Source organism: Anabas testudineus, chromosome 5 (assembly GCF_900324465.2).
Source record: "Anabas testudineus chromosome 5, fAnaTes1.2, whole genome shotgun sequence".
NCBI classification, from domain to species: domain Eukaryota; kingdom Metazoa; phylum Chordata; class Actinopteri; order Anabantiformes; family Anabantidae; genus Anabas; species Anabas testudineus.
Genome location: NC_046614.1, coordinates 22,466,214 through 22,477,255, shown reverse-complemented (window position 1 = coordinate 22,477,255; position 11,042 = coordinate 22,466,214). Strand labels below are relative to the sequence as shown.

At 41.5% G+C, this 11,042-nt stretch overlaps 3 protein-coding genes across 3 annotated transcripts; all 3 read right to left on the bottom strand.

Moving 5' to 3' along the window:
- Window positions 1-511: 511 nt before the first annotated feature.
- LOC113155087 (nuclear factor 7, ovary-like) lies at window positions 512-3,051 on the bottom strand. The gene has a single exon (XM_026349601.1). It carries the CDS (start codon window positions 2,421-2,423, stop codon window positions 990-992), a length of 1,434 nt encoding a protein of 477 aa, XP_026205386.1. The 5' UTR covers window positions 2,424-3,051; the 3' UTR covers window positions 512-989.
- A 2,110-nt stretch (window positions 3,052-5,161) lies between these two features.
- On the bottom strand, window positions 5,162-7,906 carry LOC113155090 (nuclear factor 7, ovary-like). The gene is made up of 2 exons (XM_026349607.1): window positions 7,593-7,906; window positions 5,162-6,657 (listed from the first exon to the last, which is right to left on the bottom strand). The coding sequence occupies exon 2, from the start codon at window positions 6,638-6,640 to the stop codon at window positions 5,228-5,230; it is 1,413 nt and encodes a 470-aa protein (XP_026205392.1). The 5' UTR covers window positions 6,641-6,657; window positions 7,593-7,906; the 3' UTR covers window positions 5,162-5,227.
- Window positions 7,907-9,064: 1,158 nt separating this feature from the next.
- LOC113155089 (nuclear factor 7, ovary-like) lies at window positions 9,065-10,989 on the bottom strand. The gene has a single exon (XM_026349606.2). It carries the CDS (start codon window positions 10,733-10,735, stop codon window positions 9,302-9,304), a length of 1,434 nt encoding a protein of 477 aa, XP_026205391.1. The 5' UTR covers window positions 10,736-10,989; the 3' UTR covers window positions 9,065-9,301.
- Between the last annotated feature and the right edge of the window lie 53 nt (window positions 10,990-11,042).

Below are 11,042 nucleotides of genomic sequence, written 5' to 3'. Positions count from 1 at the left end.
GGATCAAGGTAGAAGCGTTAGGTTACAGGGGGCTGAGGTGAAGAAGGTGCAGGAGTTTAAGTACTTGGGTTCAACAGTTCAGTGTGATGGGGAGTGTGGAAAAGAGGTGAAGAGGCAAGTGCAGGCAGGTTGGAGCGGGTGGAGGAAAGTGTCAGGAGTGTTGAGTGACAGAAGAGTGTCAGCAAGACTCAAAGGAAAGGTGTACAAGACAGTGGTGAGACCAGCTCTGCTCTATGGGTTAGAGACGGTAGCAGTGAGAAAGAGACAAGAAGCTGAGATGGAGGTAGCAGAGATGAAGATGTTGAGGTTCTCCTTAGGAGTGACCAGGTAAGGCAGAATAAGGAACGAGTACATCAGAGGGACGGCTCACGTTGCCTGTGTTAGCGACAAAGTTGTTGTCCCATTGTCTGCCTTTCTATTCATTTTATGGACTCTCACACCTTCCTCCATAATGTTTTTCCTAGACCCCTTTCAGAGCTTCTCTGTGAGGTGAATTAAGAGACTAACAATAGACTCCCCCACGCTCGTTATATTTTCTACTTAAACATCACAGTGATGGTGGGAGAATTATTGGGAGTCTCTAAAATGCATCTTAAGAGAAATAAGTGGCAACTAAAGCTGAAACAACTGTAAATAGAATAAATAAAGTTAAATTAATATATGAATAGAAATGTGTAAAATTATTAACACTTCGACAGTCATGTTTCCACCTTTAATTTTAATGTGAATCATTATAATCATTAAACCTTCAAATATTTAAATCCCATATAACAAAACAAGTGACTACAGTTATGAGTTAAAACACATTTATAAAACAAGTTAAAGAGGGATAGTACACTGTAAAAATCTGACAACCACAGCACTGTTTGAATTTCCCAACTGAAAATTAAACAGAGTTACTAAACTTTAACTTGACTTGATTGAAAGGAACTCTTCTATTTATCATGGATGTGCGTTAAAAAGGAACATCATTACCATTGTAAATAAGTTTAGTCAGAATCAGAGTCACTGCTGTTATTGTCGTCACTGTCATCATCATGTCTGTCATCAGAGACCACTGGTAATATCTTCAGCGAGCGACCACTCAAAGTGGTAAAAAGTGGAAACACCTTCTCATCAAAAGTGTGTGTGAAGGTGTGTATGTGTGTGTTAGTATCAGGATCAGAGAATGTCAGTTGTCGTCCATCCCAGTCCAGATTAATTCTGATCCTCTGGAGCTTCTTCTTCAGTGGAAGAACAGTGGGGGGACTTGTTCGGGAGAACGTTATAAACTTATCCTCAAAGAACTTCACTGCCCAAACTCCAGACTTCATGACTTTTAGTTTTTTCAGTCGAAAAGACTTCACTGCAACACCCAGAATCCAGTACGTGTTGTCTCCAACCTCAACGTCCCAGCTGTGAGTCCCTGAGTCAAAGCCCTCTGAGCCCAGGACAGAGAAGTAATCAAGTCTCTCTGGGTTTTCAGGAAGCTTCAATGCCTGAACTCCACATCTCACACTGGTCAGATCTTCAGAGATGTCGAGTTCTTGATTACCAGTGTTTGGATCCAGAATCACAGGACTGTAACAGACCATCTCCTTCATCTTGTTCCAGATGTTGGAGGTCAGGTTACCCAGATGTTTGGCCACATCTATCAGAGCTCCTGAGACCAGCTGTGGATCATCCATCAGGGGGCGCTGTTGGACTCTTTCCACTGCAGCTTTGTATTTCTGCAGGAATGAGACGTCTTCAGCTCTCAGCTCCTCCTCTGTGACTCTGACTGTTTCTGAAAGAGCTGATATCTCTCTACTCAGAGCCTCAATCTTCTCCTTCATCTCTTTACTCTTCTGCTCCTCTTCCTCCCTCAGAGCACTGATCCTGGCCTCCTCTTCCTCTTGTAGAAACTGGTGAAGCTTCTTAAACTGCTCCTTAATCTGCTTCTCTGTGTGTTGGGTCTGGACTTTAATGTGTTCTGCTGTCTGAGTCCAGTTTCCTTTAACCTGTTTAAACAGCTTCAGTTTGTCTTGTAAAGTCTTCAGGGTTTTCTTCAGCTCCTCTCTGTGATCCTGTGCAGCTTCATTTACAGGACTGAATCTGTGACCAGTGTGTGTTTTTGAATCTCGACAGACGACACACACCGGCTGCTGATGGTCCAAACAGAAGAGTTTCAGCTTCTCAGAGTGCAGACTGCAGAGATCCTCAGATCCTCTCTGATCTCTCTCCAGTAAAAAGGCTTCACAAAGATTCTTTAAAGCCAAGTTACGAGGTGGGTTCTTTTGTCCAGACACAGCCTTACAGACAGGACACTCCTGTGTTGGTTTCCCTCTCCACCATGTCTCCACACAGACTTTACAGAAGCTGTGGCTGCACGTCAGAAGAACAGGATCTTTAAAGATGTCATGACAAACAGAACAGGAGAGATCGTTCTCTGATCCAGAAGCCATTTAGTCTCCAAGTGAAGCTGAAAACACAACAGAAAACTGGAGCATGAAGCAAGTTTCTAAAGTTAGTTACAGTCCAACTTATGATTCTCTGATGAAGTCAGCTTCAGGTTGTAGTTTAGTTTTCCAGTATTATAATTCCTCTGTGGAGGTTGAGGATTGAGTGAGATGTTGAATCTTTTCAGTCTGTTTTGTTTCAGGTTATTCAGAGTGTGGGTGGAGCTTTGTCAGCTGGTTTCTTATAAATCCTCCTCTGTTCACCTGGAGGTGTGTCAGTTATAAAGTTTCTGTTTCTGTTTTGATGATTTGGTTTTATGGGTGTGTTCTGTTCCTTATAGAGCAGTTGTGACATGCAAACGAATTTTCCTCAGGGATTAATAATGTTATCTGACACTTGAAATTAGTATCAGACTTAGTCATGTTGGATTTTCTCGTGTAACTTTCATTTATCAAGTGACCCCTGCTGAACAACTAACATAGAAATATGAGGAGTCTGTCTGCTTCTAATGAGCAGTATTGAAACAAATGCTGACTCCAGGATGCACAATTAATCTGAGATACAAGTAGTAGAAACATTTAATAGTCATGATAATTGAGATGTCAAACTTATTATAATCAAATGTTTCCATCTTCTTAATAATAATAATCATAAATCCAAATAATCACTGTAATATCTCACAAACTAATAAATGTCAGAGTTACAGGAAATGTACAGACTATAATAATAAAGCTTCAGAGCTGCAGGTATATAGTCACAAATCTGATCAGTAGCTTCACTGACTGGTTCTGTCTGCTGGGAGCCTGGATGGCTTCTTATTCATGTTCATTATCATCACAGTGAGTGGGTTTAAGATGTGGGTGAGCAGTGTTTTGATCCAGAATCACAAGAGTGTAGGAGATCATACAGAGACATCAACAGAGAAGGTCTTAGTTCCACCTCCCACTGGACTCATCCAAAACAAACTCGGGCAGAATTTCCTCCATGAGGACACAAAAACAGATGAGAAGAGTTTCCACAAAGAGAAGACAGCTTCAGTAGAGAATACAGGAACATTACATACAACTTAAAATACAACACACTGCATGTGAGTTTTATAAAAAACAAACTTGATTTAAAGTGAAGTAACTTTTATTGGACTTTCTACAGGGGGGGAGTGAAGCCATCACTGATTAACTTTCATGCTGTCTGTTGTTTGTTTCCAGCTTTACTCGGAGAGAAAATGACTTCTTGAGCAGAAGATCTCACCTGTCCTGTCTGCCATGACATCTTTAAAGACCCTGTCGTCCTGTCGTGCAGCCACAGCTTCTGCAAAGACTGTCTGTGAAGATGGTGGACAGAGAAACTAATGAAAAAGTGTCCTATTTTGGAGAGGAGAGCATCAAAGGAAGAACCCCCCGTTTGCTTGCCGTTAAAGAACCTGTGTGAGGCTTTTTCACTGGAGCGAGATCAGAGATCTTCAACAGAGTCTGAGGCCTTTTGCAGTGAACACGCTGAGAAGCTGAACTCTTCTGTCTGGACCATCAGCCGCCGGTGTGTGTCGTCTGTCTACATTCAAAAACAGACCCACCACTCATTCAGACCCATTGATAAATCTGCACAGGATCACAGAGAGGAGCTCCAGAAAACTCTGATGCACTTACAGGAGGAACGGAGGCTCTTTAAAAAAAGTTAAAGACAAATGCAATGAAACAGAAGAACACATTAAGGTCCAGGCCCAACACACAGAGAAACATGGTCTCTTACACTCCTGTGATTCTGGATCCAAACACTGCTCATGAACAACTCATTATGTCTGATGATCTGATGAGTGTGAGACGTGGAGAAAGACAAAAGCTTCCTGACAACCCGGAAAGATTGAACTATTGGGCTCTGAGGGTTTAAGGGACTCACAGCTGGGACGTCGAGGTTGGAGACGGTAATCACTGGAAGGTTGGTGTAGCAGCAGAGTCTGTCCACAGAAAAGGAGACGCATTCCTGGGGAATGGGGTTCTACCAAGGTGAATACACAACATGCACACTACCAGGTTCAGATATGGTTATCCTACTGATGACGAAGCTGCAGAGAATCAGAGTTTATCTGGACCATGAGGGGGAACACTGTCACCAACGATCCTCAAAACACACAGAACTTAACTAACAACAATAATAATAATAATAAAATTTTAATTAAATTAGTTCATAATTAATCATCACTGATATTAACACCAGTCTAAACTAACTCCTCTCTATTGTCTATTGTTGTTTTTCAGAATATGTTTAAACAATAAATTTAAATTATTCAACAGGCGTCTACTGTTGAACATTTTCTTTATTATTGTTATTATCTCCAATGTGCGTTTATTCCACCTCATATCCTGCACAGCTCCTGCTTTTTCCTCTCCACTGTCTCCTGGTGCTGCTCAGTGGGGTTGTTGTGTTTTCAATATAATTCTGTAAACAGTTATATTCTGTAAGATCTTAAACACTGTAAAGTGCCTTGAGATGACTTCTGTTGTGATTTGGAGCTGTATAAATAAAACTGACTTGAAGTGAAGTGAAGAGTGAATTTCGGTGCATTTTGATAGAAACAAATACAAACTAAGAATCTAACAACTGGGAATAAAGATAAATACATGAATAAAAATGTGTAACATTATTAAGACAGTCACAACTCCACCTGCATTTTCAAATGAATCATTTAGCAAAACAAATTACTAATGAGGAGGCATAAATAAAATTTTTTATTTGTTTCAGACAAGGTGCGACATGGTTTATACACTGAGAGTAAAAGTGTGTGACGAGCTTCACATCAAAAAGGAGAATAACTCTAATCTGCATCGTCATGGTCACTGTTTCCATCATTATCATTAGAGACCACCAGTAATATCTTCAGTGGGTGCAGATCCGTAGTAGTAAAAAGTGGAAACAGCTTCTCATCAAAAGGGTATTTGAAGGTGTGTATGTGTGTGTTAGTATCAGGATCAGAGAATGTCAGTTGTCCTCCATCCCAGTCCAGATTAATTCTGATCCTCTTGAGCTTCTTAATCACTGGAAGAACAGTGGAGGGACCTGGTCGAGACAATGCTGTAAATTTACCTTGATTGAAATTTACCATCCACACTCCAAACTTCATCTTTTTTACTGTTTTCCATCTGAAAGACTTCACGGCAACACCCAGAAACCAGGACGTGTTGTCTCCAACCTCAACGTCCCAGCTGTGAGTCCCTGAGTCAAAGCCCTCTGAGCCCAGGACAGAGAAGTAATCAAGTCTCTCTGGGTTTTCAGGAAGCTTCAATGTCTCTCCAAGTATCAGACTGGTCAGATCTTCAGAGACATTGATTTGGCAATGAGCAGTGTTTGGATCCAGAATCACAGGACTGTAACAGACCATCTCCTTCATCTTGTTCCAGATGTTGAAGGTCAGGTTACCCAGATGTTTGGCCACATCTATCAAAGCTCCTGAGACCAGCTGTGGATCATCCATCAGGGGGCGCTGTTGGACTCTTTCCACTGCAGCTTTGTATTTCTGCAGGAATGAGACGTCTTCAGCTCTCAGCTCCTCCTCTGTGACTCTGACTGTTTCTGAAAGAGCTGATATCTCTCTGCTCAGAGCCTCAATCTTCTCCTTCATCTCTTTACTCTTCTGCTCCTCTTCCTCCCTCAGAGCAGTGATCCTGGCCTCCTCTTCCTTACGTAGAAACTGGTGAAGCTTCTTAAACTGCTCCTTAATCTGCTTCTCCATGCGTTGTGTCTGGACAATAATATGTTCTGCTGTCTGAGTCCAGTTTCCTTTAACCTGTTTAAACAGCTTCAGTTTGTCCTGTAAAGGTTTCAGGGTTTTCTTCAGCTCCTCTCTATGATCCTGAGCAGCTTCATTGACAGGACTGAATCTGTGACCAGTGTGTGTTTTTGAATGTAGACAGACGACACACACCGGCTGCTGATGGTCCAAACAGAAGAGTTTCAGCTTCTCAGAGTGCAGACTGCAGAGATCCTCAGATCCTCTCTGATCTCTCTCCAGTAAAAAGCCTTCACACAGATTCTTTAAAGCCAAGTTACAAGGTGGGTTCTTTCTTCCAGACACAGCCTTACAGACAGGACACTTCTGTGTTAGTTTCCCTCTCCACCATGTCTCCACACAGACTTTACAGAAGCTGTGGCTGCACGTCAGAAGAACAGGATCTTGAAAGATGTCACAGCAAACAGGACAGGAGAGATCGTTCTCTGATCCAGAAGCCATTTAGTCTCCAAGTAAAACTGAAAACACAACAAACAGAAAACTGGAGCATGAAGCAAGTTTCTAAAGTTAGTTACAGTCCAACTTATGATTCTCTGCTGAAGTCAGCTTCAGGTTGTAGTTTAGTTTTCCAGTATTATAATTCCTCTGTGGAGGTTGAGGATTGAGTGAGATGTTGAATCTTTTCAGTCTGTTTTGTTTCAGGTTATTCAGAGTGTGGGTGGAGCTTTGTTAGCTGGTTTCTTATAAATCCTCCTCTGTTCACCCGGGTGCATTATAAAGTTTCTGTTTCTGTTTTGATGATTTGGTTTTATGGGTGTGTTCTGTTCCTTATAGAGCAGTTGTGACATGCAAAGGAATTTTCCTCTGGGATTAATAATGTTCTCTGAAACTTGAAATTAGTATCAGACTTAGTCATGTTTGATTTTCTCGTGTATCTTTCATTTATCAAGTGACCCCTGCTAAACAACTAACATAGAAATATGAGGAGTCTGTCTGCTTCTAATGAGCAGTATTGAAACAAATGCAGACTCCAGGATGCACAATTAATCTGAGATACAAGTAGTAGATACATTTAACAGTCATGATAATTGATGAGTCAAACTTATTATTATAATCAAATGTTTCCATTTTCTTAATTATATAAATTTATCATAAATCCAACTAGGACAAATAATCACTGTAATATCTCACAAACTAATAAATGTCAGAGTTACAGGAAATGTACAGACTGTAATAATAAAGCTTCAGAGCTGCAGGTATATAGTCACAAATCTGATCAGTAGCTTCACTGACTGGTTCTGTCTGCTGTGAACCTGGATGGGTTCTTATTCATGTTCATTATTATCACAGTGAGTGGGTTTAAGATGTGGGTGAGCAGTGTTTGGATCCACAATCACAGGAGTGTAGGAGACCATCTCCTTCATCTTGTTCTAGATGTTAAAGTTCAAGTTACCAGGTGTTTGATTCATCTATCAGAACTCCTGAGACCAGCTGTGGATCATCCATCAGGGGGCGCTGTTGGACTTTTTCCACTGCAGCTTTGTGTTTCTGCAGGAATGAGACGTCCTCAGCTCTCAGTTTGTCTTGTTGTCTTCTGTGGCTTTGATAGTTTCTAGTGCTGATACCTCTCTATGAGGGGTCTCATTCTTTCTTCTCATGCTGGTCTCTGGTCAGTAGTTTCCTGAACATGGTGCGGTATTGTGAGGTATCACTAGCATCATGAGCTGCTCTTTTAACAGATGTTTCAGTTTTCTATGTTAGAGCAGCAGCAACACTAGAGTTTTCAGTGTGTTTTATTTTTGTAATAACATTTAATTAAATTATATTTCTGAGGTGAAAGAAAGCTGTCCTGGTGGTATTATCTACATGAGCTTCAAATGAAAGCTCTCTGGAATCTAGAATCACACCAAGGTCTTATACTGCTGCAGAAGATGTAACAGAAAGGCCATCTAGAGTTACGATGTGATCTAAAATCTTGCTTCTAGTTGCATGTGGTCCTATGACTAGTAGTTAATTAGTATTAGAAGTTAATTAGCATCCAGTCTTGTATATCCTTTACACATTGCTTAACTTTATTAAGCTGTTTGATCTTATCTGGTTTTAATGAAACATATAACTGAAGAGGCATGAAAGTCAGTCGTAGTAAGACAGAATACATGTGTCTGAACGAGAGGGATCCAGGTAGAAGCATTAGGTTACAGGGGACTGAGGTGAAGAAGGTGCAGGAGTTTAAGTACTTGGGGTCAACAGTTCAGTGTGATGGGGAGTGTGGAAAAGAGGTGAAGAGGAGAGTGCAGGCAGGTTGGAGCGGGTGGAGGAAAGTGTCAGGAGTGTTGTGTGACAGAAGAGTGTCAGCAAGACTCAAAGGAAAGGTGTACAAGACAGTGGTGAGACCAGCTCTGCTCTATGGGTTAGAGACGGTAGCAGTGAGAAAGAGACAAGAGGCTGAGATGGAGGTAGCAGAGATGAAGATGTTGAGGTTCTCCTTAGGAGTGACCAGGTTAGACAGAATAAGGAACGAGTACATCAGAGGGACGGCTCACGTTGTCTGTGTTAGCGACAAAGTTGTTGTCCCATTGTCTGCCTTTCTATTCATTTTAAGGATTCTCACACCTTCCTCCATAAAGTTTTTCCTAGACCCCTTTCAGAGCTCCACTGTGAGGTGAATTAAGAGACTAACAATAGACTCCCCCACGCTCGTTATATTTTCTACTTAAACATCACAGTGATGGTGGGAGAAGTATTGGGAGTCTCTAAAATGCATCTTAAGAGAAATAAGTGGCAACTAAAGCTGAAACAACTGTAAATAGAATAAATAAAGTTAAATTAATATATGAATAGAAATGTGTAAAATTATTAACACTTCAACAATCATGTTTCCACCTTTAATTTTAATGTGAATCATTATAATCATTAAACCTTCAAATATTTAAATCCCACATAACAAAACAAGTGACTACAGTTATGAGTTAAAACACATTTATAAAACAAGTTAAAGAGGGATAGTACACTGTAAAAATCTGACAACCACAGCACTGTTTGAATTTCCCAACTGAAAATTAAACAGAGTTACTAAACTTTAACTTGACTTGATTGAAAGGAACTCTTCTATTTATCATGGATGTGCGTTAAAAAGGAACATCATTACCATTGTAAATAAGTTTAGTCAGAATCAGAGTCACTGCTGTTGTTGTCATCACTGTCATCATCATGTCTGTCATCAGAGACCACTGGTAATATCTTCAGTGAGCGACCACTCAAAGTGGTAAAAAGTGGAAACACCTTCTCATCAAAAGTGTGTGTGAAGGTGTGTATGTGTGTGTTAGTATCAGGATCAGAGAATGTCAGTTGTCCTCCATCCCAGTCCAGATTAATTCTGATCCTCTGGAGCTTCTTCTTCAGTGGAAGAACAGTGGGGGGACTTGTTCGGGAGAACGTTATAAACTTATCCTCAAAGAACTTCACTGCCCAAACTCCAGACTTCATGACTTTTAGTTTTTTCAGTCGAAAAGACTTCACTGCAACACCCAGAATCCAGTACGTGTTGTCTCCAACCTCAACATCCCAGCTGTGAGTCCCTGAGTCAAAGCCCTCTGAGCCCAGGACAGAGAAGTAATCAAGTCTCTCTGGGTTTTCAGGAAGCTTCAATGCCTGAACTCCACATCTCACGCTGGTCAGATCTTCAGAGATGTCGAGTTCTTGATTACCAGTGTTTGGATCCAGAATCACAGGACTGTAACAGACCATCTCCTTCATCTTGTTCCAGATGTTGGAGGTCAGGTTACCCAGATGTTTGGCCACATCTATCAGAGCTCCTGAGACCAGCTGTGGATCATCCATCAGGGGGCGCTGTTGGACTCTTTCCACTGCAGCTTTGTATTTCTGCAGGAATGAGACGTCTTCAGCTCTCAGCTCCTCCTCTGTGACTCTGACTGTTTCTGAAAGAGCTGATATCTCTCTACTCAGAGCCTCAATCTTCTCCTTCATCTCTTTACTCTTCTGCTCCTCTTCCTCCCTCAGAGCAGTGATCCTGGCCTCCTCTTCCTCTTGTAGAAACTGGTGAAGCTTCTTAAACTGCTCCTTAATCTGCTTCTCTGTGTGTTGGGTCTGGACTTTAATGTGTTCTACTGTCTGACTCCAGTTTCCTTTAACCTGTTTAAACAGCTTCAGTTTGTCTTGTAAAGTCTTCAGGGTTTTCTTCAGCTCCTCTCTATGATCCTGAGCAGCTTCATTTATGGGTCTGAATCTGTGACCAGTGTGTGTTTTTGAATGTAGACAGACGACACACACCGGCTGCTGATGGTCCAAACAGAAGAGTTTCAGCTTCTCAGAGTGCAGACTGCAGAGATCCTCAGATCCTCTCTGATCTCTCTCCAGTAAAAAGGCTTCACACAGATTCTTTAAAGCCAAGTTTCGAGGTGGGTTCTTTCTTCCAGACACAGCCTTACAGACAGGACACTTCTTTGTTGGTTTCCCTCTCCACCATGTCTCCACACAGTCTTCACAGAAGCTGTGGCTGCACGTCAGAAGAACAGGATCTTTAAAGATTTCATGACAAACAGGACAGGAGAGATCGTTCTCTGATCCAGAAGCCATTTAGTCCCCAAGTGAAACTGAAAACATAAAAATCAGCACGTTGAAACAGGAAATGACTCACGGTGTGTCGTCTTCTCGTTTCCTGTTGTTGTGTGTGACATCCTCAGTGTTTTCATACACACCTTTATATACATATTATTATGGAGCCCCCTAAGGGTCAGAGTGGTGAAATGTTTTCAGAGCCACTTTTAACTTCTGGTCGATAACCATGTGTTCAGAGAGATGCCAGGGGTCTGTCCCAGGGTAAAAACCGGGTACAGCCTGGACATGAGGCTGCAGATCTCAGATCTGTCTTTTATCCAGATAA

What these genes read in the sequence shown, in the direction of transcription:
- LOC113155087 (XM_026349601.1), bottom strand. Translation starts at nt 2,423, where the DNA reads ATGGCTTCTGGATCAGAGAACGATCTCTCCTGTTCTGTTTGTCATGAC.
- LOC113155089 (XM_026349606.2), bottom strand. Translation starts at nt 10,735, where the DNA reads ATGGCTTCTGGATCAGAGAACGATCTCTCCTGTCCTGTTTGTCATGAA.
- LOC113155090 (XM_026349607.1), bottom strand. Translation starts at nt 6,640, where the DNA reads ATGGCTTCTGGATCAGAGAACGATCTCTCCTGTCCTGTTTGCTGTGAC.